Raw genomic sequence first — 26,433 nt, forward strand, 5'->3', positions numbered from 1 at the left:
AGCTTTTCAGCTTGAGGTACCCCAGGTATGTCAGAATGTCATTCAGCTTAATGTCTTTATTTCTGCTATTAGTTTAAATGTAATTATTAAAACTATTCTTTGTTACCTACAGAAAAATCGGACATAAAAATGGGGAAGCTTACACTTGTAGCAGGTAATATGTCAAAATGCATTGTATGAGTTTTATTCATTCTTTTATATTTGTCATTTACTCAATATCATTGCGTATTCTAGGTTTGGGCTTGGTGTTCTGCCATGTTGGTGAGTCATTGAGTATCTATTGCATCATGTAATCAAATTACATAGATTTTAATGAACTATTAATCACTTATATGTTGACATCAGAAAGGCGATTATTTTCAATGCGTAAATGAGCTTCTTTGTGTATCCGTAACCAGCCTTCTCCATGGAAATGGGCTGCTACTTCACCAACTGGTCCCAGTACAGACCTGGAATTGGAAAGTATACACCTGCAAATGTCGACCCTTTCCTTTGTACACACCTGTTATATGCTTTCGCAATGATCAACCATGCCAACGAGCTTATCACATATGAGTGGAATGATGAGACTCTCTACAAATCCTTCAATGAACTCAAGAACAGGTATGTATTAGTTGAAATATCACGTTTAATACTTTTCAGATGCTGAAATTCTACAATCATTTGCTGTGAGATTGTGAGATACCAAAAAAAGAAAAAAATCTAAATATCATGAAATTCTGAAAGATCTCCATTGTCCTCACAGAAATCCCCATCTTGTAACTCTCTTGGCTGTTGGTGGATGGAACTTTGGGTCATCACAGTAAGTATTCTGTAAAAATGATGAAGTTTTGTTTTATCTTGTCAAATTGGTCGAATGAAATGCAACAACATTATTCCTTAAATTCATCTTAGGTTCTCCATCATGGTGTCCAATGCAGCAAACCGTCAGAAATTCATTCAGTCTTCCATCAAATTCCTGAGGACTTATGGGTTTGATGGTTTGGACTTGGACTGGGAATACCCTGGATCAAGAGGAAGTCCGCCTGAAGACAAAGAAAGATTCACACTGCTGTGCAAGGTGGGTCTGATTATAACCCAGTGTCTTTTTAAGCAAATATGGTGCTGCACTTTATTTATTTAATCTCTTATGTACTTATGTTTATTTATCTATGTTGGTCTTCACAGGAACTTGTTGAGGCCTTTGAGGCCGAAGGCAAAGCTACTGGCAAACGGAGACTGATCCTGTCTGCTGCTGTTCCAGCTGGTAAAGAAACAATTGATGCTGGATTTGAGATTGCTGAGGTTGCCAAGTAAGTATGACAACACTGAATCATGACATTTGCAAATTGGCAGAGCACTGAGGTGAAAGTATGTAGTAGCATGAGATGTTTTAAACCACTCCTAATTTTTTTTCCAGATACCTGGACTTCATCAATGTGATGACTTATGACTTCCACGGAACTTGGGAAAGATTCACAGGACACAACAGCCCCCTGTACCAAGGCTCAAAGGACGAGGGAGACCTGGTCTACTTCAATACCGTAAGAACTGATTTACTGTGTCACAAAGAAGGTGAAAACAAATTTGAATTCCTCCATTTTAAAATGATAACTCTACTCCTCTTTCAGGATTACGCTATGCGCTATTGGAGGGACAACGGTACCCCTGTGGAGAAACTCAGAATGGGTTTCGCAACATACGGCCGCACATTCCGTCTGACATCTACAGATACTGAGGTTGGAGCCCCAGCTAGTGGACCTGCTTCAGCTGGAACCTACACTCGCGAGGCTGGATTCTGGTCTTACTATGAGGTGGGAGATTTGGAAAAGCCATTTTGTCCAAAATGGAAAACAAATGGTGTCTTTTAAACAATCTAAACATCTAATACTGTCAATTAATATGCCAATGTCTTTATAGATCTGTGGCTTCCTAGAGGGAACAACAGTCCAGTGGATTGAGGATCAGAAGGTGCCCTATGCCACAAAGAACAGCGAGTGGGTTGGATTTGACACCAAGGAGAGTTTCGAAACTAAGGTACTTTGGAGTTTTTACTGGAGTTGGATTTCGTTGTAACCGTTTGCCAGCAACTGACTAACAACTCACTTTCTTACTCTTATTTTATAGGTCCGTTATCTAAAAGAAAAGAAATTTGGTGGAGCCTTCGTGTGGGCGCTTGATCTGGATGACTTTGCTGGACAGTTCTGTAATCAGGGGAACCATCCTCTCATGGGCCATCTGCGCAATCTTCTGGATATCGGTAGGAATTTGTCTTTACAAAACATTAAATTGGGGGGATCTGTTGAAACTGACATTAATGAGCATTGCGTGTGAAGAGGTGATATGCTTTTATTACTATAGCCAAATCGTTGACAGTCTGTGGTAAAATGCCAAAATGGCAGACAAGTATTACGGCTGACCTTGGTAAAAATTGACAACATTGTACTCTTTAGTTATCACGTGAGTCAATGAATCTTTTTGATTCCTTGAATTTTCCAATTTTTTTGAATGTTATTAGCATGTTTATAAATTATTTAGCTTTTTCTAGCCAGTAGGGGGTGGCGCCACCAAACTTCACAGGCATACTAAGACAAAGAGGGCAATGACACCTACCAAGTTGTATTTCGTTAGAAGTATCATTTCAGAAGGGTTCAAATGTATAAGAAATGTATAAAAAACCTGTATGTGACACAAGAAGGTGCAAGTGGGAGACCCCCAAATCAGCGCTTGTTCCCTATAGCTAATGCTAACGTAGCTTTATTTTATCTTTTTAAGAATTGCCACCTCTGCCTCCAACCACCACCCTTAAACCTGGACAAACAACCACAAAAACCACCACAACTACCACCACCACCACTCATGCTCCAGGACCAGGATTCTGTAACGGGAAGCCAGATGGACTCTATCCTAACCCTGAAGATTCCAACAAATATTATAACTGTGCTGGAGGCAATACTTTCACGGATAACTGTGGCCCAGGCACTGTGTTTGATGACAGCTGTAAATGCTGTGGCTGGCCTAAAAACTAAGGGATCACTAATGTGAAAAAACATCTACACACAGTGAAACAGGACACTGCAAAACTGCTTGAGCACATGAATGAATCCAAACTAAACATGACTGCTGTTTCATATAAAGGAAATTAATGTAGACTGAGTATAATTTCTTGTGCTTTATCTTTCCATTTGAATGTATTTTATAATGCTTGTTTAGTTTTTATTGCTTCTTTTTGAATAACTAAATCTGTTAATATGACTGGCATGAGTAACAATGCACTTTAAACTGGAAAAAAAAATAAACCTCATGAATAAACAACATGCAACCATCAAAAGAGATTCTGAGTACGTTTGATTACATCATCTTGCATTCAAAACAGAATTCACATTATTCAATCAGTGTTCCATGACATTCCAGATGTTTAATCATCATTTTCATTATGTAATGGACAAACTTATACGTTTTGTCAACAATCAAGACATAATTCAGCAGTCCAAGCAGAATATCTGCAATTTGGGGCAAGAAAAAGTCATTTTCCATTTGAAATTCTACACTGACACATATAAGATGATTACAAGTACAAATCTTAGTTTAATTATGACTGTTTATACACTTAACATGCTATAAGTTTGCCTTTCTGTTATAAATAGTTGTATTTATAGCATACTGACAGGTATTTTTGGGAATGTTTTGGTAATGTTTACAATTGGTGTGCTCGATTATAGAGTATGTGAAGCTGCCACAGAAGTATGATCATGCTTTGAAGTTAATTAAACAAGTGAAATCACAAACTAAAAATGGAACCACAAAAGATATCGCTCATTCATTGATTCCACAGTGAGAAGTGAACTTGAGTCATACTGCATAAATAGTAGGCCTACTATTCCCTCAGGTCCAGCTACTTGCCCTATGTTTCAAATCCTGCGTAAACACACGCTGATAATTTGCAGAGCCTGATTTTACCCAGTGCAACATGTTCCTGGATCAACATCTTTGTTTATCCTGGAACAACATTCCAAAAAATTTGAAGGACAAGTTTACAGTTTATGTCAAGTTTAGGCTTACAACCCGGGTGCTTCTACATCAGTGTTATTCGCCTATCATTTCCCTCTGATTTTAGGAATAAGTTATGGGTATAGGGTTAGGTTTAGGGGCAGGGATAGGGTTAGGATTGAATTTTCAGACAGGAATGTTTTTCCAGGATCAACACAATATGTTGACCCAGGAATGTGCCCAACTTGGCAAAACAAGAATGTGCCGGACAATTTAGTTTGTCTTTGTTCTTAAAGGGATACTCCACTTTTTTTGGAAATAGGCTCATTGTACAACTCCCCCAGAGTTAAACAGTTGAGTTTTACCGTTTTCGAATCCATTCAGCCGATCTCCTGGTCTGGCGGTACCACTTTTAGCATAGCTTAGCATAGAACATTGAATCGGACAAGACCATTAGCATCTCTCTCAAAAAAATGAGAGAAAAATTTACTCTTCTGTAGTTACATCATGTACTAAGACAGACGAAAAATGTAAAGTTGCGATTTTCTAGGCTGATATGGCTAGGAACTATACTCTCATTCCTGCGTAATAATCAAGAAACTTTGCTGCCGCACCATGAGTCCAGCAGGCGTAATGATATGACGCAGCGCCTGAAAATAGGTCTAATAGGTTAGACAAACTTAGTCCCGGTCACGTTGGAAGTTACTGAGCTGGGGACTATTTTCAGGCGCTGCGTCATATCATTACAAAGTTTCTTAATTATTACGCAGGAATGAGAGTATAGTTCCTAGCCATATCAGCCTAGAAAATCGCAACTTTTCATTTTCCGTCGGTCTTAGTACACGATGTAACTAAAGAAGAGTCAAGTTTTAAATAGGAAAACTATCTAAACTCTTTGGTCATTTTTTTGAGAGAGATGCTAACGGTCTTGTCCGATTCAATGATCTATGCTAAGCTATGCTAAAAGTGGTACTGCCAGACCCGGAGTTCGGCTGAATGGATTAGAAAACGGTAAAACTCAACTGTTTAACTCTGGGGGAGTTGTAAAATGAGCCTATTTCCAAAAAAAGTGGAGTATCCCTTTAAGTTTTAATATGTTACATACTGCTCTGACACACAAGTTGAGGATCAAAACGCAGCTTTTATTGGGTAATCCAGAATCATAATTCAAGTAACAGGCAGAAGTCAAAACCACAGGGAAGACAAAACAAACAACAGGTTAGAAAGCACAGGCAAACAGGGGAACCTAGGAAATCGGTCAGAACTAGTGATGGGACAGTTGATATCGGGGCTCCGATGCTCCGACACAGTTTTCAAACCACTATTGTATCACACACTGTACCGATGCTTGTATTGAAATGACAATACCACGTGATTGATGACGTTTAAAGCTTCGGAAGGTCGGAACAGCTAGTTTGAGAAAATTCAAACTGATGCATAAAAGGGAAATGATTATCGAGAAGGCATTAGGCTATTTATTTAGATTTAACACTATACTTCCCTATAACATAAATTGTAAAAAAACAGAACACCCAAAAGATTTCTACACATGTCAATCCTAATTATGATCACTTACTTGTGTTTTTTATATTATACATGAATCCATTGACCAGGCTACACATGACACACACGAGTGACGTGTTGTGGTCTCATTGGCACAAATTAATTTAGAAGAGATTAAATCAGATTAGATAGAACTGTATTGATCCCAGATTGATTCCACTCTTGTATGTCACAGACTTCCGAAGCTTTGTTTGGTCACATGCTTTTTCTGCTCTGCGGTGATTTGTTAGATATGGTGGAGAAAACAAGTCTGACCACCAGATGTCGCTAATGCGCATTGTGTTAAAAGCTTCAAGTAATGAACCGTTTTTCGGCACACTTTGATGAAAGCCTCACTTGCTTCAGAAAGCCTAGTTTTCCCATCACTAGTCAGAACCAAAACAACGGAGACAAGCGAGAGCCCTCAGAAATGCAATGTGAAAAAATACAAGACTTCGCAATGAGTGACTGAATAAACAGGGCTTATGTCAGAGTTAACAAGGGTATTGACACACAGGTGGAAGTGATCAAACAATAATGAGCCCAGGCAATGGGTTATGGGAAGTGTAGTTCATGATGGGAAAGCCAAGAAGACAGGAGGAGTGCCCTCGAATGGAAATTAAAGGAGAACTCCGGTCAATTTTAACATTGAGCTCATTTTTTTGTACATTTGGAGTGCTGTCAGTACAGAGAACAACAACAAAAATCGGGGTTGCCTACACCGTGTTATCCTCTTTTTAAAATTTGCACCCTGTTGACTTCAATGGGGCAAGTTTTAAACCTGCTTTTAGCCTCTTAACATCCTTGATGATGTGTCATTACAAGTGCAAAGGTCATGTGAGTGAAGTCAACAGGGTGCAAATTTTAAAAAGAGGATAACACTGTGTAGGCAACCCGGATTTTTGTCGTTGTTCTCTGTACTGACAGCACTCCAAATGTACAAAAAAATGAGCTCAATGTTAAAATTGACCGGAGTTCTCCTTTAAGGGCACTCCAGCTGGTGGATGGAACATAATGTAATATTGGTTGAGCAAAGTTTTTCTTTTTTTTATGTTTTTTACTTGAAATACTAAATTGAAGCAAACTTTAGCAGGGGAGAAGAACAGTTGTTCTGTTTCTGTTTCGTGCCTTGGGTTTCCTAGGGAATTTCCTAGGATGGCTGTTTTTGACTTTCACATTTGATTTCAATGGACTCTTTTTACAGACAGTTATTAACATAGTAAATCTAGGAAAGTTTTTTTTATATATTTTCGTTTTTTTGTGTGTGTTATATTACTCTGGCATTAAATTTCAGAAAACAACTGCTGTGTGGGTGTTTCTATCAACACAATGGCTGAGGGAGTGACAGCAAATTTGGCATCTTTCTCTTCTCTGACCACAGTAATCAATCGCTCAATATATTTTCTTCTTTTGGAAAAGTCTTAGAAACACTATGTGGAATTTTTTTTTTTTTTTTTTTTGCTATTGGAACAAATGGGAATTCCCCGGAAATGTGAAAAAGGTCCATTACAAACAGTCATACTTCAAACATGAACTTATTGTCTTAAAAAAAAAAGTTGCTGTAGTTCACTGAACTGCTCTACAACACAGACAACAGAACTTCAAAAAAAAAAAGCAACAAACCCAAAATGATGTGCTTCATATCATAAAAAAGTCATAAACCTAGTTTTCAAAATTGGCTGATTATAGCTGAGCCTTATACGTGTAAAGTAATAAGCTCTCTAGTCAGATTAAATTTATTGCCTTTTACATCTCCCGGTCCTGTTTATGTGGATACATGATATTTATCTGGTATCTAAGACTCTTGATAATGTACGTTGATAATCTGCTGCTTTTATTGACCATACATTCTGCACTTCCCTGAATCCCTGGTATCATATTACCATAACTGTTGTTAATTTATATTGAACCCTTTAAATGTCATCACTGAACATGGAAATGAAATGCAGCATTTCACCTTCCAGTATATTTCCATCATGAGGTGTTGATCTAATCAGGCTTAATCTAAAGCAGAAAATGGATGTTATGAATTGAGGTGCTTAGCTAATTAGACTTAGTGTAGTCTAAAATGTGAAAGAACTGACTCATGCTTGTCATCCACAGCAAAGTCATTTAATTAGAATAAATTAATCATCAAAAGCACAGAGCTAAATAATTATTTTGCCATTTTTGCTATGTTTAATTCAATTAAATTCATGTATATTTGTAATAGCGCTTTTCACAATACATATTGTTTCAAAGCAGCTTAATAGAAAATGCATGTTTCAGTGTTACAACCAGGATCAGTTATCAGTTATCAGTTATCAGTTATCAGTCAGAGATGAGGGTGTCAAAGTAATGTCCATATGACAGTAATATACAGATAAGATAATACAAGTTATGTGGTTAGTAAACCATGTATTAAGTTAAGCAGACACAATGAACATGTTAGGGAATTATTACAGTTTTGATCATAATCATTTCAACAATATTTGACAGTTTATAATAATAATACATTTTATTTATATAGCACTTTTAAAGCTATTTACTGTGCTTTACAAAAGGTAAAAAATACATGAAGAGCTTTATAAAATACATCCGGCAGACATAATACAACAAATACAAAATACTACAAAAACCAAAGGATCCAAAACACAAAAGAAGACTTCCCAACGTAATAAAAGCATGTCTGCAAAACGGTTTTAAATGAGACTTAAAAACAGACGCAGATTGCACATATCTATATCCATTGGCAATCTATTCCATAATATTGGAGCCTTCACTGCAAAAGCTCTGTCACCTTTTGTTTTGTATCTGGATCTTAGAACAGCCAACATGACTAGAAGATCTGAGACATCTAACTGTTTCCAGAGGTGGACAACTTTTTGAGTATCTATACTTTACTTGAGTATCATTTTTTCCTGGAAACTTTTTACTTTAACTTTACTACATTTGAAAGACAAATATCGTACTTTTTACTCCACTACATTTCTGTCAAGGTCCTTGAGTAGAAGTAGTAACGTCAGTCAATGGATGATTTTGGTTGCAGGGGTTGCATTTTGGCTGGAAATGACAGTCGGGTTGACGTCAGAACCCGACGTCAGATTGACGTCAACATCCAGACCTTGGATTTTGGTTGGAATTGATAGTCGGTTTGATGGCAGAACCCAACGTCAGATTGACGTCAGAACCCGACGTCAGAACACGACATCAGATTGACGTCAACATCCAGACCTTGGATTTTGGTTGGAATTGATAGTCGGTTTGATGGCAGAACCCAACGTCAGATTGACGTCAGAACCCGACGTCAGAACACGACATCGGGTTGACGTCAACATCCAATGTCGGACAGACGTTGGATTTTGGTTGGAAATGAAAGTCGGGCTGATGTCAGAACCCGACTGATGTTGGTTTCTGACATCAACCCGATTTTCATTTTCAACCACAATACAACGTCTGTCCAACGTTGGAGATTAAATTTAATCTGATGTTGGATTCTGACATCAACCTCATTTTTTTTAACGTTGGGTTTGGTCTTCTAAATGTGAATTTTGTCATTGTTTTGAAGCACACTAGCTTATAGATAACAGTAAGGGTAACTTCGATCCCACTACTGGAAATATATATGTAAAACGTACTCGGTTACTAACGTAACCTCGGTTCTCTCTAGAGAGAGGAACGAGAACTGCGTAGAATACGCTAGGGGAAAATCCTTTTCCACGAGAATACTGAAGCCAAAAAATTATCCTTTAATTTTGTATTAATGTAAAACGCGTTGCGGCAGCATACAGACATAGGCGAGGCAGCTCGCGCGCCTATTGGCTGGTCTGCTGGCAACTGCTTAAGCCTATCGAGCGAGACCTAGAGTGACGTCAGACCCAATGAGGGCGCTTCGCGCCCTCTGCGTCACGTCCCGCCGAGACGGGCGTGGCTTAGGTCTATAAATACCGCTCGCAGGCATTATTTCTCTGGTTTTTTATAGTCGAAGCAACCAGAGCGCGTGCAGGCACGGCAGGATACGCAGTACTCGTTCCTCTCTCTAGAGAGAACCGAGGTTACGTTAGTAACCGAGTACGTTCTCTTACGAGAGATACTCTCGTACTGCGTAGAATACGCTAGGGGAACCTACTGTAAAACGCCGTGCGTGCTGGGATCTGATACCATAGACTCAAGGGCGACAGCCCGGAGTTCATACAGTACATAATCACCCAGGGGACTCACAGGGAATCCTGGAAGAGAGGGGGGTTAGCCACTATCTTCCTTATAGCAGCATAGAGCAAGGATTGCAATACTCAATAGCTGCATAACTGACAGCGCCAGTTATGAGATTTTGGCCATACTAGACCGACAGTAGTCTGGCCTGTAGTGCGGGAACCTCTAGGTTGTAAAACCTTATAAATGTAGACGGAGAGGCCCAGCCTGCCGCCATACAAATATCTTGCAAGGCAATCCCACTTGACCATGCCCACGATGAAGCCATGCTTCTCGTGGAGTGCGCTTTGACACCCAGCGGGCACTGCATGCCCTTGGTTGTGTAAGCTAGCGCTATTGCGTCCACTACCCATCTGGATAGGGTCTGTTTCGAAGCGGCTAGTCCCTTAGAACGCCCGCTGAACGAAACAAAGAGCTGCTCCGTCTGTCTGAAAACAGACGAGCGAGACACATAAGCTCTTAACGCCCTGACTGGGCAAAGGGAGCTTTCGTCCATATTTCCTTCAGTGACCGGCAGGGCAGACAGGGAAATGACCTGTGCTCTGAACGGTGTATTGAGGGATTTAGGAACATAACCGTGCTTAGGTTTGAGTATAACTCTAGAGTCATTCGGCCCAAATTCCATGCACGTCGCGCGTGTAAGTCCCCTATGCGCTTCACTGAAGCGAGAGCCAGAAGAAACGCCGTCTTGAAAGACAGGTGTTTAAGATCAATCTTCTGCAAGGGCTCAAATGGATGACCTTTCATGGCTTCCAGTACCGTAGAAAGGTCCCATATAGGGACTGTGGGAGGTCTGGGAGGATTCAGTCTCTTAGCTCCTCGACGGAAGCGAATGACTAAATCGTTCCTTCCAATAGACTGGCCGAGCGTGGTCGAAGAGAACACTGCTATGGCCGCTACATAGACTTTGAGCGTGGAAGGGGACCTGCCCTTATCCAACAGCTCCTGTAGGAAGGAGAGAACCTCCGTCACACCGCAATGCAGGGGTGACACACCACGAGCTGTGCACCAGCTAGAGAACACTGACCATTTTGAGGCATAGAGACGTCGCGTAGACGGAGCTCTGGCCTGTGTGATAGTGTTTAACACTCCCTGTGGGAGGTCAGCGGGTACCCGTTGATGGCCCACACATGGAGGGACCACAGCTCTGGGTGAGGATGCCAAATCGAGCCGTTGGCTTGAGAGAGGAGATCCCTCCTCAGAGGCACTAGCCACGGGGCGGTGCTCGCTAACTGCATCACAATTGGGAACCAAGGTTGGCTCATCCAAAGTGGGGCTACAAGCAGCACTGAGCATCCTTCTTCCCTGACCCGTTCTACCACCTGAGTCAGGAGGGAGACGGGGGGAAAAGCGTAGAGAGGACGGCGAGGCCACTCGTGGGTCAGCGCGTCCTTGCTCTTCGAGAAAAATTCTGGACAGTGAGCGTTTTCTTGAGATGCGAACAGGTCTACTTCCGCTCTGCCGAATTTCTTCCACAGCAGCTGGACTGTCTGTGGGTGCAAAGACCATTCTCCTGTCGGAACCTGGTTCCTGGACAGTCTGTCTGGTCCTATATTTAGGAGCCCTGGCACGTGCGCTGCTCTCAGCGAGAGCAGATTGCTGCGGGCCCATATCAGGAGGCGCCTGGTTAGCCTGTACAGAGTCAGGGACCTGAGGCCGCCCTGGCGATTTATGTAGGACACCACTGAGACGTTGTCTGAACGTATTAGCACGTGGTGTCCCTTTATGAGGGGACAAAAGCGCGTGAGCGCTTTGCTCACTGCCAACATTTCGAGGCAGTTGATATGTAAGAGCTTCTCCTGCTTTGACCATTGGCCAAAAAGCAGTCTGCCCTCGAGCAGCGCTCCCCATCCCGAGGTGGATGCGTCCGTGGACACCACCATCACTCTCGAGGAAGTCCCCAGGCTTACACCTGATTGGTACCAGTCTTTTGCCTCCCAAGGTTTCAAAGTTGCAATGCATGCTTGATTGACCTTGAAGCGAAGCCGACCGGAGGCCCACGCTGTGCGTGGTACTCTCTTTCTGAGCCAGAACTGCAGTGGGCGCATGCGCAGAAGGCCCAACTGGAGAACTGAAGATGCTGAGGCCATCAGACCGAGCATCCTTTGAAAGGCTTTGAGAGGGACTATCGCGCCGCAGCGGAACGAGCCGGCTGCGCGCCGAATGTCCAGTGTGCGCTGAGATGACAGGCGTGCTGTCATTAGCAGCGAGTTCAGCTCTATTCCCAGAAAAGATATAATCTGTCTGGGGAAAAGCGAGCTCTTTTCCCAGTTCACTGCGAGACCGAGATTCTCGAGGTGTTCGAGTAAAATGGTCCTGTGCTCTACGAGCTCTGAGTGAGATTGGGCTAGAATCAGCCAGTCGTCCAGATAGTTCAGCACTCGTATGCCCCGTAATATGAGGGGTGCGAGCGCTGCGTCCATGCACTTCGTAAATGTACGGGGTGCCAGGGACAAGCCGAAAGGCAGGACTGTGTACTGATATGCCTGGCCCTCGAAGGCGAATCTCAAAAATCGCCTGTGACGTGACGCTATCTGTATTTGAAAATACGCGTCCTTTAGATCTATTGACACAAACCAGTCCCCCTGGCGGACATGCGCGAGGATTTTTCTGGTTGTGAGCATCCTGAACTGGCGCTTCATAAGCGCTCTGTTCAGCTGCCGCAGATCTAGTATGGGTCTGAGACCCCCGTCTTTTTTGGGCACCAGGAAGTATCTGCTGTAAAGCCCCCCTTCGCTTTGAGCTTGAGATAGGGGTTCTATAGCCCCTTTGCTCAACAGTTTCAAAATCTCGGCTCGAAGTAGATGAGCTACTTTCGATTCTACCGTGGTCTCGACGCGCGCCATGAAGCGGCGAGGGCGTCGGCGAAACTGCAGCGAATAGCCTTCTTTTATGATGTTCAGCACCCATCTCGAAACCCCGGGAAGCTTTTCCCACGCAGGTGCGCGAGTAGCTAGGGGCTGGATGCGAAGCACGCTCTGATCGGCTCGCGATACAGCGGCTTTTGTGTGCTGTGACATAAGCGTCGCGCTCATGACATCTGAGGCAGGGGGCGCGCTGATAACAGCGGGCAGAATGCCCGCGCTCGACTCCTCCGCAGTGTTTAGCTGAGAGGGGGAGGGCTGGGCTAGTTTCATGTCTGTGTGTGGGCGTGGGCGCAGAGCAGCGAGCACATACACCACCTTTACAGCATTGCTCGCGTGAGCAGAGCATATGCATACTGGTCCTGTATTTACAGGGACCGTGAGACATGTGGGAAGTAGCGTTTGTGGGCACTGGGTAGTGGGCACTTTTGCTACATTTGAAGCGCAATCGATCTGAGTCGATTTTATGTGCGCGGGCCCTGTGTGAAGGGCTGTGCTTGTGTGTAGGAATGGGCACTGAGTAGTGGGCATTTTTTCTACACATGAAACACCGTCGGCCGTGGCCGGGACACCAGAAAATACACTCTTTAAGGGATTTATCTGGGTAGCCGTAAAAACGGCTTTTGTGTGCAGGCAAGCGGGTAATGGAACCGGCTTGTTGGCTGCTAAATACGCTGGACCAGTCACATTTCCTGGAACTGGACGAGCGGCAAGCTTTGGTGGAAGTCCGGCCGCAGCGGGACTTGGACACCGTCGCTTTCCTAGGCGTGCTAGGACGATTTCGGGGCCTCTGGCTTCAACGCAATCTTCTGCCGCGGGCCACGCGGGGCGGGGCGGCGGCCGGATGAGCGAGAGCGCGGTCTCGAGCTCTGGGTTTGGCGGCGTTGAGAAGAGGAGGCGGCGGGCGGAGGCTTAGGCTGTGAGCTCTGAGCAGACGGTTTCGCACGGCCTGCTGCAGAACCGGAGCGCTTCGGGAGGAAGTGCTTCATGGCCTGGGTCGCTTTCTGCACCTCAGCGAACCTATCGGCGAAATCTTTGACCGAGGTTCCGAAGAGGCCGGCAGGGGAAAGCGGCGCGTCGAGGAACGCGGTGCGTTCTGACTCAGTCATGTCAGAGAGCGTAAGCCACAGATGTCTCTCAGACACGGTGAGCGAGGCCATGCTCCGTCCAATGGCCTGTGCTGCTGACTTGGTGGCGCGAAGAGCGAAGTCTGTAGCGCTCCTCAAGTCCGGCACGCAGATTGCGTCAGGTCCTCTCTCGTCCAGCTGGCGGAGGAGATCGGCCTGGTATATCTGGAGCGTGGCCATAGTGTGCAACGCTGACGCGGCCTGCCCGGCGGCGGAGAAAGCGCGGCGGAGCAGGGCTGACGTCGTGCGGCAGGCTTTTGAGGGCAGCGCCATCTTAGCACGCCGTCCAGCAGAGGGCGGGCATAAGTGCGCTGCAATAGCCTCTTCGACCGGCGGTAGGGAGTGGTGGCCTCTGTTCTTTGCGTCGTCGACAGCGGAGAACGCCAAAGAGACAGAGGATCGTGTCCTGGCCGAAAAAGGGGAGCCCCAAGACTTAGCGACTTCTTCATGAAGCTCAGGAAGAAAGGGCGCTGGCTTGGATGCAGGTGAAACGCGCTCCCCAGGCAGGAAGTAGCCGTCCAGCCGGTTGTGAGCAGGCTGCTCAGGCGTAATCCACTCGAGGCCGAGGCTCGCCGTGGCCTGAGTGAGCACGCGCATGAGCTCCGCCTCAATGCTCGCTCTCTTTCGCGTAGAAGCACGGGCAGGGGGGGCGGGATCCTCAGAGCTCGCCCAATCCTCACTGCCTGATGCTATGAGAGAGCAGGAATCCCCCTCTCGTAGCAGCGCGTCGATCTCATCAGCGTCATCGACAGAAGCGGCGGCAGACCGCAGCCGCTGTCCGTCCGGAAGTGAAGCTGATGAAACCGGAGAAGCAGGCGGGCACACCGGCGAGCTTTGACGGCTGAGAGAGGGCTCCGGGATTCGCTGAGCGCGGCGCTTTTTACGGCGCGGCACAACAGCAGGTGTGGGCGCAGTCTCGTTGAACAGTGCCAAGCGAGTCCTCAGAGTCGCTAATGGCAACAGCTCGCAGTGATGGCAGCCGCCATCAGCGAGCGCGAGAGCTGCATGTTCTTGACCCAGGCAGGAAGCGCAGATGACATGGCGGTCCCCGTCGCTGAGTGTGGCTTTGCACGAGCCACAAGCAGGCATCTTGAAAAAGACGCAGCTCTTTTAGATAGTGTGAGTCGCGCCGGCGAACACACACACACAGTGCAATAAAGGATATGGGCGCTGGATAGCGCAGCAGGAAGGCGATGAAGGCGGCGCGGCCAGCAGCTTCGTCGACTCGTCCCGCTGAGGTGCTTCTTCAACAGCGCGGCTTCTTCTCGGATCCAGCGATGTGAGTTGCTTCGCTGAAGGATGAAAAATCAGAGAAATAATGCCTGCGAGCGGTATTTATAGACCTAAGCCACGCCCGTCTCGGCGGGACGTGACGCAGAGGGCGCAAAGCGCCCTCATTGGGTCTGACGTCACTCTAGGTCTCGCTCGATAGGCTTAAGCAGTTGCCAGCAGACCAGCCAATAGGCGCGCGAGCTGCCTCGCCTATGTCTGTATGCTGCCGCAACGCGTTTTACATTAATACAAAATTAAAGGATAATTTTTTGGCTTCAGTATTCTCGTGGAAAAGGATTTTCCCCTAGCGTATTCTACGCAGTACGAGAGTATCTCTCGTAAGAGAACTGAATGGCTTGTAATTTTCTTCATATATATGCTAAGCACTCTTGGAGGACATCTAAGCTTGTCTAAATTTATATGATGTTTCCAGATTACGGATCCAAGTGGTAACATATTAATTAAAAACAAAACTGGTCCCAACAGGGAGCCTTGCAGAACACCACATTAGAAGGGGAGGGTAAATCAACTCCAACTGACACTACAAATGTTCTATTTAACCAATAAGAATAAAACCAGTCCAATGCCCTCTCTGAAACACCCACCCATCTATGTAATGTATAATTTAAGATTGAATGACCAACTGTATCAAAAGCTGCAGTCAAATCTAGCTATATTAAAACAGAGCACTATCCAGCATCCTCTGCCATCAGTAATTCATTGATTACTCTTAAAAGGGTAGTTTCTTTACTATGGTTTTATCTGAAGCCTGACTGAAATTTCTCACAAATATTGATTTCAATCATAACCTCCAAGAGTTTCTTCTACTACTTTTTCTACTATTTTTGAAATAATTTTTTTATGAATTTTTTTTTTTAAATTTTGATATTGGTATATAGTTATAAGCAACTGCAGGATCTAATGAGGGCTTCTTCAGAAGTGGTTGAACTGTCACATGCTGGAACACATCCAGACACAAGAGAGCTATTCACTATAGACAACGGAACTAGACCTAAAGTCTCAATAACTTCCTCAAACAGTCTTATAGGAACCACATCTGTATGAAATGGAACGCTTCAGCTGTTGAACAAACTCATAGAGATCCTGCTCTGATATAGGTGAAAAAGAATCCAAACAACACCTCCCTAAATCCTGACTGATTCAATGATGAATTGGGTTTTTTTTTTTTTTTTTTTTTTCTGCCACGCATCCAGTGGCCTATGTAGTCTATATATTTTATTTGCTGTTTTGCTTTGATAAATGTTTGATTTTGCTTGTTGTTTATGAGTGAGATTTTGGAACAGTGTCAGTCACAAAAAAAAATAAATAAATAAATAAATAAATAAATCCAAAGAGTTCTCCTCAAATAACAAGTCAGTTTATTCATTTGTTCTAAGCAAGGACAAAATGAACAATAACCAGACTTAGAAAGGTGTCATTTAAAAAGAGGTACTTACACTTATAAACTACACCAAGATGGAATGATGATAACACAGTCGAGACATATGTTCAGTTTACAATAATGATCCATTACATGAAACAGTTTATGTTTATTGTCATTTGTGTGCATCCTGTTTCACAATTTGCAGAGGTTTTTCAGAAGGTTCTACATTAGCGATGCTTGGGCCAAGCACAGCATTTACAGCTGTCATCAAACACAGTGCCTGGGCCACAGTTATCCGTGTAAGTATTGCCTCCAGCACAGTTATAATATTTGTTGGAATCTTCAGGGTTAGGATAGAGTCCATCTGGCTTCCCGTTACAGAATCCTGGTCCTGGAGCATGAGTGGTGGTGGTGGTAGTTGTGGTGGTTTTTGTGGTTGTTTGTCCAGGTTTGGGGGTGGTGGTTGAAGGCATAGGAGGCAGTTCTGGAAAAAGCATATTAATTAAGCATTAGTTTTTATTGTTTTCTTTTCTTCAAATACAACCAGTCTTGCCGATTATTTATTTACCGATATCCAGAAGATTGCGCAGATGGCCCATGAGAGGATGGTTCCCCTGATTACAGAACTGTCCAGCAAAGTCATCCAGATCAAGCGCCCACACGAAGGCTCCACCAAATTTCTTTTCTTTTAGATAACGGACCTATAAAATAAGAGTAAGAAAGTGAGTTGTTAGTCAGTTGCTGGCAAACGGTTACAACGAAATCCAACTCCAGTAAAAACTCCAAAGTACCTTAGTTTCGAAACTCTCCTTGGTGTCAAATCCAACCCACTCGCTGTTCTTTGTGGCATAGGGCACCTTCTGATCCTCAATCCACTGGACTGTTGTTCCCTCTAGGAAGCCACAGATCTATAAAGACATTGGCATATTAATTGACAGTATTAAATGTTTAGATTGTTTAAAAGACACCATTTGTTTTCCATTTTGGACAAAATGGCTTTTCCAAATCTCCCACCTCATAGTAAGACCAGAATCCAGCCTCGCGAGTGTAGGTTCCAGCTGAAGCAGGTCCACTAGCTGGGGCTCCAACCTCAGTATCTGTAGATGTCAGACGGAATGTGCGGCCGTATGTTGCGAAACCCATTCTGAGTTTCTCCACAGGGGTACCGTTGTCCCTCCAATAGCGCATAGCGTAATCCTGAAAGAGGAGTAGAGTTATCATTTTAAAATGGAGGAATTCAAATTTGTTTTCACCTTCTTTGTGACACAGTAAATCAGTTCTTACGGTATTGAAGTAGACCAGGTCTCCCTCGTCCTTTGAGCCTTGGTACAGGGGGCTGTTGTGTCCTGTGAATCTTTCCCAAGTTCCGTGGAAGTCATAAGTCATCACATTGACGAAGTCCAGGTATCTGGAAAAAAAATTAGGAGTGGTTTAAAACATCTCATGCTACTACATACTTTCACCTCAGTGCTCTGCCAATTTGCAAATGTCATGATTCAGTGTTGTCATACTTACTTGGCAACCTCAGCAATCTCAAATCCAGCATCAATTGTTTCTTTACCAGCTGGAACAGCAGCGGACAGCATCAGTTGAGGTCTGCCAGTAGCTTTGCCCTCGGCCACATAGGCCTCAACAATTTCCTGTAAAGAGAAAGATAAATAAAAATGAAAAGAGCTTAAGTTAGGAAAATGAAAAGCAAAATTTGCTAAAAAAAAAGATACTGGATTACAAACGGACCCACCTTGCACAGCAGTGTGAATCTTTCTTTGTCTTCAGGCGGACTTCCTCTTGATCCAGGGTATTCCCAGTCCAAGTCCAAACCATCAAATCCATAAGTCCTCAGGAATTTGATGGAAGACTGAATGAATTTCTGACGGTTTGCTGCATTGGACACCATGATGGAGAACCTAAGATGAATTTTAAAATGCATTTCAGTTTAACCATTTAACAGCTGCTCAAATGTGATAATAACACGACAAAAAAAGACCAAAACAAAACAGAATACTTACTGTGATGAACCAAAGTTCCATCCACCAACAGCCAAGAGAGTCTTAAGAGTAGGATTTCTGTGAGGATAATGGATATACTTTAGGATTATATATATAGTTGTTTTTTTTTGCAGTGTTTCTGCAGTGTTCATTTCTTACTTTTTTGGTATTTGTTTTGTAAAATAACTCACATTGTAAAAAACATTGCAAATTGTTCAAGAATTTCAGCATCTGAAAGTGTTACAAGTGATATTTCAACTAATACATACCTGTTCTTGAGTTCATTGAAGGATTTGTAGAGAGTCTCATCATTCCACTCATATGTGATAAGCTCGTTGGCATGGTTGATCATTGCGAAAGCATAGAAAAGGTGTGTACAAAGGAAAGGGTCGACATTTGCAGGTGTATACTTTCCAATTCCAGGTCTGTACTGGGACCAGTTGGTGAAGTAGCAGCCCATTTCCATGGAGAAGGCTGGTTATGGATACACAAAGAAGCTCTTAGACAAGACATTTACACACTCAGATGCATTTGCGATATAGCCTCTCTTCTCAACATTGCAATCAAATATAGATATTTCATTAAAAAGAAGAGATTGTGATTTAATAAATACTCAATGACTCACCAACATGGCAGAGCACCAAGCCCAAACCTAGAATATGCAATAATATCAGGTAAATGAAAAAATATAAAATAATTAATTGTACTTTAAATTCCACTTCGCAGTGTATGTAATATAATTTCTTACCTGCTATAAGTGTAAGCTTCCCCATTTTATTGCCAATTTTCTATAAGAAACAAAGATCAGTTTCATTCATTACAATAAACTAATAGCAGAAATAAACCTGAAGTTGAATTCTCAATATAGAAATTCCCTGATGGTTACATACCTGGGGTACCTCTTCCAAGAAAATGGAAAATGTGAGGACGGGCATCAAAACCCTAAGGTTTTTATAGGAGTTGGGTGTTGTCTATGTCATCCTAATATGGGATGCTTTATTAGGATGGTGTAAGATATGGTAGGCTATCTCCTGTAAACTATGGACTTAAATGAGAATAACACGTGGAATTAAAAAAAAACCTTTGTCCTATTTAGCATAATTTGTGTGAAGCTTCATAGATAAGATGAATAGTTAGAACTGCTGTGGTAAAATGTGCATGAATGCTAATATGTCTGCTATTTTAATATGGATTTAGCCATTTCATTTGTTCAGCTGAATGTTCAGCTGAAGCCAGATTTGAAGAAATTATAGTGTTTATTTGATCAAATAAAGAGCAGTTCATGCCATTGACTGACATGTATAAGAATACTATTGATGTCTAATATTTTGCCAAGAACTCTACTTTTCCTCTGGTTCTAAAATCTAAATATAACCACAGTTAGTGTTTGTCTACCGACTTCTATCTTGTTTTGATTCCCTACTGTATGATGAAACTATGAGGTCAGAATTCTCCTGTTTTGTGTTGCTTCTTCTCATGTCAAACTGTCAGTAAACTGAGTCTCAGGAGCAAGGAGAAGCTAACTGAGTGGAAAATTAGCATAAATATCTTCATTTACAGTCAGTTTTCTCTTCTAGGTCAACTGCTATTTATTCTTGCTGAAAAACTTTGTCAGTAGGCTATATTTCAATATATAAATGACAAAAATGTAATGATTTATTTATTTGTGTCAATAGTCCTCCATATTGGCATCATCTTATCTCTGTTCGCGTGCTTGCAGAAAGTATGTTTCAGGCCTTAAAGTTGACATGAAACGGAAGTTGAGATAGTCTTTTCTTCCCTATTATGGCATATCCGAGTGAAAAACTACTTCTCGAACAAGAAAAAAGTAGGGCGGGGCTTGATTTTGTCCATTGGGAATTGATTGGATGGTTGTGGTTTGCTATTGCTGTGATGTCATGTGAGTGACAAGATGTCCCGCCCTCACGCCAGTAAACGTCATCAGAGAAGAGATGTTGCTGCAAGAGGGAGGGAAAGTTATTTTGATTTAAGTTTATAAGAGCATGTGAATTCAAAAAAATATATATAATAAAAATGATGATGTGCAAGGAAAAATCATGTATAATATATGCTGCATTATTTCATATAAAAAAATAAGAACTGTCAATCTTGATTTGATGGTGACTTTAATATTGGGTTTGTATGAAAATACCAAACATTTTACATGAGTACTGTAGCCTGTAATAAGCCTGTAAATCATGGTGGATATGACACTAATAAATAATACAACATGTAAATAATATAATACAAAAAATAACTCTCTGCATGCATACATTTTTCTTAACAGGGTTGTTAAAATTCATTGGCAAAACAGGAGGCATGGAACAAATCTGAATCTGAAAGTATAATTTGAACCAACAACATGTGTGACCATTGCTGGATAATCACTGTTTGAGAAGACACTACTTGTTATATTAAAATGCACATTGCCATGAATGAAATAAATATGTATATGTCAATATATTTGCTTCAGAATGAAATATAAATCAAAATAAAGAGGGAGGTATAATGAAATCAGAACATAAAGACTAAACTAAATCAATATCAAACAATCAAAACATATATGGTAGAAACATTGTATTAGTTATTATTTTATTAATATTAGTATTAATACTTTTATATTGTCCCAGCTGGAAACGTTCTCAGAACTTTGACTAGCATTCTGGCAAGGATGTCTCAAAGTTATGAACAAACATTCTTCTAGTAATGTTAATAAAATATTTGTTCAAAGTTATGTCTTTAATAATGTTCTCTAAACGTTAGCACAACAACGTTATTACATCGTTTTCATCCAACATTTTTGAGAAGATTTCAGAGAACATTCAAAAGTAACTTTAATATTTGCAAAATGATCAGTTGGAATGTTCTCTTAATGTTCGCATAACCAATAATTTTTTTTTTTTTACTTTTCAAAATAACTGGACATTTTGAACATCCGGAGAACATTCAGAAATAGCATTTCATAACTTAATATGAACATTAGCAAAACGTTCTTAGAACATATTTCCTTGCTGGGATGTCAAGGCGTGCTAACTCAAGTGATTTTGTTCTTAATTTTATTGCTGTGCTCATTTTATCACAGCATTGGGACCTGTATGACCCTTGTCCCTGTCTGGGCCCTTGTCTTTGTCTACACCCGCCACTGAGTACATGCTATCATAAATATTAGCAAGAAGTTGCTGATAGATATCTAGCCTCATAGTGCTCTTATATGATTTTACAGAAGCAATGTGTCAATTCATCCTATGGCTGTTGAGGATAATGAGATAATTCTTTGTATATCCACATGGCAAATTTCCACTGGCCTGAAATATATCATGTTTGTGATGACACATTCTGTGACTTAAGCAACGATACTGCAGTTTAGTTACACTAGTTTCTAGTTTCAGTAAATGTAATAATGGTACAGAGCTTGAGGTGAAATTGAAAATAGGTCACTTAGGATCTGTTTTTTAAGATAAGGTACAGTAACAAGTATCTGACAAGATAAGATATACCATATTTATGGTGTTTGTGTTTGAATGTGAAGACCTTTAATTATTGGCACACTTTTATTTAGGCTACTATAAAATGTAGGCCTATTTGTAAGATTTATGCATTCACATTTTCCTCACAATCTCAGGTCAATAAAGTAGCTTGAAGTTTTCATAGTATTCTCAAGCGTTTTGAACAGCATTCCATTTCAATCTATTGTGAACAGCCTCAAGGGAATGGACATGCACACCATGATTCCACCATGAGAGATACACTAAATCTTATTGTGTCTGTCAAAGAAAAAAACTCTTCATTTAAAAAAAGTAAATTGTGTAATAAATGAATCTTGATTGGTCTGTTACTACAATCAAATAAATCTTGATTGGCCAAATCTGAAACCAGAAAAAAGGCCAGAAAAAATCTTGGCTGACATTTAGTGTCATGTTATACATGTGTGTAGCCCTTCCTGTCTTTCTCCCCACCCCTCACTTTACTTCATGCGGAGTTCCCCATCACTCGAAACTAAAAGGACATGTTGCAGCAACAAAATGAACAGGGGATTAATGCATTTAACAGGTATTTTTGTCTTTGAATATGTTTCTTAATATATGTATCTCATGTAAAAGCATCTACTAATGATCTTATTGTATTTTTGTCAGGCCTGAATTTGCTCTTTCAGTTCGGTAGGGTGATTTTCAATCCACTACGTGAAAGATTATTTATTCAAATTACATCACCAAAGAATCACTGCTGACATAGGTTGTATCTTTATACTCTTTTTCTCAGTAACCTGTTCAAGACTGGTGTGTTACTTCACAAACTGGTCTCAGTACAGAGCAGGAACTGCTAGATACCTTCCCGAGAATGTGGACCCGAACTTGTGTACTCATTTGATCTATGCATTTGCCATTATAAACTATGCCAATAACATAGCTGCAAGTGAGTGGAATGATGTGGCTCTTTATTCGACCTTCAATGCACTTAAGAACAAGTATGTTTGTTGCTCATGCTACACGTTTCTAGTCCTATTTATATTTGATTTGTCAAATGTTCTGCTATGTGACAAAGACTCATAAAATGTTTGTTTCATTTCTAAAGAAATCCTAAGTTGAAAACCTTGTTGTCTGTCAGAGACCAAGATTCAATCCAGTAAGTGTTCCTTCTGTTTCTGAGTAAAAGTTGCCCTCTACTGGTAACATACCATTTTTATATCTTTTTTTCAAAACAAAAACATTTTTCATTTTCCTTCAAAAAGCCATTTTGCAATTAATCTGAAATATTTGTAAGCCACATTACCAGTTAAATAAGCAGCCATACATTTTCATGTTCACACCAGATTCTCCAATATGTTTTCCAACTGGAAAAACCGTCAGGCATTCATCAAGTCTTCTATAGAATTTCTGAGGAAGTATAAGTTTGATGGGCTGGATTTGGACTGGGAACACATGGGCACTCCAGAGACGCGTCCGGAAGATAAGTTGAAATTCACTCTTCTGTGCAAGGTTAAAACTAATAATATGTTTTCAAATAGGGTTGCAAGAGTTTTCCAATGGATCATAAGAGGTCAGAGAGACACCTTAACTGTGTGAAATTTTAGTGGTACATAAATTTAACACTACCGTACAAACATTTGGGGTCGGACGAATTTTTTTTATGAATTTTGAAGAAAAAAAGTCTGTTATGCTCACCAAGGCTGCATTTATTTGATCAAATACAGTAAAAACTGTAATATTGTGAAATTATTGGAAATAAAATTATTGGATGAATAGAAAGTTGAAAGCATTTATTTGAAATATAAATCTTTTGTAACATTATAAATGGTCTTTACTGTCACTTTTGATCAATTTAATACATCCTTGCAAAATAAAAGTATTATCTTTAAAAAACACACTTTTGAACGATAGTGTACAAGGATGGAAATCAATTGGTTTTTTTCAATCTTACCAAATTTATTGAGGTTTATGCTTTAAAACAAGCCAAAAAATACAACTTGCTAAAGTTGTAAATAAATAAAACCCCTTTCCAAAAAACTTTTGTGAAACTTTAGGAACTTCAAGAGGCATTTCTAGCTGAAGGCCAGTCACACAAAGATGCGAGACTGATTCTAACAGCAACTGTTTCAGCACAGAAAGAAGTCATTGAAAGGAGCTACAAAATTCAAGAGATCTCAAAGTAAGAACAACATGTCATTCCATGTCAATCCTTTCTAATGATCATTTTAAAAATGGCAGTTCAAAACAGTTTAAAAATGTGGAAATATTTTTTTTACAGGTATTTGGACTTTATTAGTGTCAAGACATTTGATTTTCATACGTTTAAAGATGGCATTGTGAGACATCACAGTCCTTTGTACAGTGCTGTCCATGATGAGGAAAATATTAACTCAAACACCGTAAGCACAGTGATTGACAGTGAGCACATGGGTTTCAAGACAGTTAATAACTTTAATTTGGTACTGTGTAGTTTGCATAATTTCATCTTTCATGCAGGATTTTGCCCTGCAATACTGGAGATTTCAGGGAGCTCCTGCGGAGAAGTTGTTGATGGGCTTTGCCACATATGGACGTTCCTTCATCCTCGCCTCCTCTCAGAATGGAGTTGGAGCTCCAGCCAATAACTTTGCTTCTCCAGGACCTTATACACAAGAGATGGGCCTGTGGTCTTACTTTGAAGTAAATGGAAACATCATTTCTGGACAGAAACTAACGGCTTGTCAGTGATGTCAATTAAGGAATATTTTCTTTTTTCAAGATATGTCTTTTCCTAAATGGTGGCGTAGTACAGTGGCTTGAAGACCAGAAAGTTCCTTTTTCTGTTAAAGGCAGTGACTGGGTGGGATTTGACAACCTGAGGAGCTTTGAGATTAAGGTAAATTTCAATTAAGTCACGCAATAGCCTACTGTTATGTCTAAACTTAAAGATTATTTTTACATGACAAATAACAGCACTGCCTTATATTGTTAAGATAAAATACTTACAGGAACATAGCTTTGGAGGTGCGTTTGTATGGGCTCTCGACCTGGATGACTTTTCTGGAAATTTCTGTGGACAAGGCAATTATCCTTTAGTTAACAACCTAAAGAAATGGTTAATACTTGGTGAGATTTTCCATACATAAATTTATCTTTTTTATGGTTATTTATGATCAGATTCTGAAATATATTTATTTATTTGCAACAGGAGCAAAAGATGAATTGTATGCTTCCATGGCTACAAGCACCAGCACTCCCAACAACACTTTTGCAACAGTTGGGAAGGGCTCTTCACCGCCAACATGTGTGAAAACTCTCAGCTCTCTCACAGCACTGGGAAGTCAGTTCTGTACGAATAGATCAGATGGACTTTATCACAGAATGGATTCCCTTAACTCCTTTTATAGCTGTACTGGAGGAATGACAAATATCACGTGGTGCACCCCTGCCGTTTTAAATCATTCTGGGGCAACGCGACCATCACAGATTATCATTTTCATTACATTAGGAAGTGCAAGTCTCCTAACTCTGTGGCACTGCCTTAGGAGTAACTTACTGATTTAATGGAAAAACATGGATGGAAAGACAACTCAGCACAAGTTTTAAAATCTCTATTAGCTTATTGCAGGATAAGGTTACAGCCTGCTGGATACATGTTGAGCATTGTTGTGATTGTTACTGTTAAATCTTTTCTTAACTTTTTTTTTTTAAGTCGGCATGAAATGGAAGTTGTGATAGTAGTTTCTTCCCCATTGTGATGTATATCAGAGTGAAATGGCTTCTCGAATAAGAAAAAAATGTAGTGCGACACTGATTTTGTCCATCTGGAATTGATTGAATGGTTGGATGGTTGCGGTTTGCTATTGCTGTGATTTCATGTGAGTGACAGGTTGCCCCGCTTTCACAGTATCATCAAAGAAGAGAAGAGATGCTGCAAGAGGGGAAGTTATTTGGAATATAGATTAAGAGGGCACAGGGCACATGAATTTTTAAAAGATAATGACTGTGCACAGATAAATCATTTATAACAAATACTGCAATATTTCATAAAAAAAAGTCAATTTTGATTTCATGGTGTCTTAAAAAGTCTGCTTTGAAATGAGCCTAATTTACCTGTGAGGCATTTTAGTCAATAGTCAAGCAACTCCTTTATCATAGAAAAGTGGCTCACTAATTTTTGTTGGATGTAAAAAAGAAATTCTAAAACAAAACTGTTTTAGCAAATTACCTCTACACATGTAATGTGAAACAAAAGATGTACTGTTGCATGTATTTACTGGAAAATATGAAGATAATTATTTTATTTTTCTTATTATTATTGCCATAATTATTATACATTTTATTGTTGGTGTCATTAAAATTATACATTAGTAAGTGAGCAACATTGTCTGTGTATTGTATAGTATGAGTATTTTTGGCTATTCCATATTGTGACTGATCTGTTTCAGTTTAGAGTCAGTTATAAATAAACCATGCAAAATATTGCTTTTATTCTTTTTATTAGGGCAATTTAACAAAAATACAAATCCCACAGTATAGTGACTATTCTAGCCAACCTGACTGCAGTAGCCAATCAAGATTGCCGTGTTTTCACACACGCTTCAGGCACTGGTTCATGCAGAGTGTTCCTATAACGTTGACACCATGCAG

The 26,433-nt window shown here is 41.0% G+C and overlaps 2 protein-coding genes across 2 annotated transcripts; one reads left to right on the plus strand and one right to left on the minus strand.

Annotated features, from left to right (window-relative positions):
• On the plus strand, nt 1-26,064 carry LOC311282196 (putative chitinase 10). The gene is made up of 23 exons (XM_084395830.1): nt 1-25; nt 113-154; nt 235-261; nt 399-603; nt 746-802; nt 895-1,060; nt 1,168-1,292; nt 1,400-1,523; nt 1,611-1,793; nt 1,900-2,016; nt 2,107-2,239; nt 2,755-3,007; nt 22,272-22,387; nt 22,471-22,494; nt 22,598-22,802; nt 22,910-22,960; nt 23,148-23,313; nt 23,859-23,983; nt 24,083-24,203; nt 24,301-24,483; nt 24,563-24,679; nt 24,777-24,909; nt 24,992-26,064. Exons 2-23 carry the CDS (start codon nt 130-132, stop codon nt 25,345-25,347), a joined length of 3,012 nt encoding a protein of 1,003 aa, XP_084251956.1. The 5' UTR covers nt 1-25; nt 113-129; the 3' UTR covers nt 25,348-26,064.
• LOC311282106 (acidic mammalian chitinase-like) lies at nt 16,328-19,276 on the minus strand. Its single transcript, XM_084395693.1, has 12 exons — nt 19,228-19,276; nt 19,086-19,125; nt 18,963-18,989; nt 18,607-18,811; nt 18,359-18,415; nt 18,091-18,256; nt 17,865-17,989; nt 17,634-17,757; nt 17,364-17,546; nt 17,141-17,257; nt 16,918-17,050; nt 16,328-16,833 (listed from the first exon to the last, which is right to left on the minus strand). The coding sequence occupies exons 1-12, from the start codon at nt 19,270-19,272 to the stop codon at nt 16,577-16,579; spliced, it is 1,479 nt and encodes a 492-aa protein (XP_084251819.1). The 5' UTR covers nt 19,273-19,276; the 3' UTR covers nt 16,328-16,576.
• Nucleotides 26,065-26,433: the final 369 nt, after the last annotated feature.

Source organism: Rutilus rutilus (genome assembly GCF_951802725.1).
Source record: "Rutilus rutilus genome assembly, chromosome: 22".
Taxonomy (NCBI): domain Eukaryota; kingdom Metazoa; phylum Chordata; class Actinopteri; order Cypriniformes; family Leuciscidae; genus Rutilus; species Rutilus rutilus.

Coding starts and splice junctions, on each gene's coding strand:
- LOC311282106 (XM_084395693.1), bottom strand. CDS start 19,272: ATGCCCGTCCTCACATTTTCCATTTTCTTGGAAGAGGTACCCCAG. Junction 17,758..17,864: donor GAGATTGCTGAGGTTGCCAA/GTAAGTATGACA, acceptor TTTTTTTTCCAG/ATACCTGGACTTCGTCAATG. Junction 17,258..17,363: donor GATTCTGGTCTTACTATGAG/GTGGGAGATTTG, acceptor ATGTCTTTATAG/ATCTGTGGCTTCCTAGAGGG.
- LOC311282196 (XM_084395830.1), top strand. CDS start 130: ATGGGGAAGCTTACACTTGTAGCAG. Junction 2,240..2,754: donor GCGCAATCTTCTGGATATCG/GTAGGAATTTGT, acceptor TATCTTTTTAAG/AATTGCCACCTCTGCCTCCA. Junction 23,314..23,858: donor AATTCACTCTTCTGTGCAAG/GTTAAAACTAAT, acceptor GTGAAACTTTAG/GAACTTCAAGAGGCATTTCT.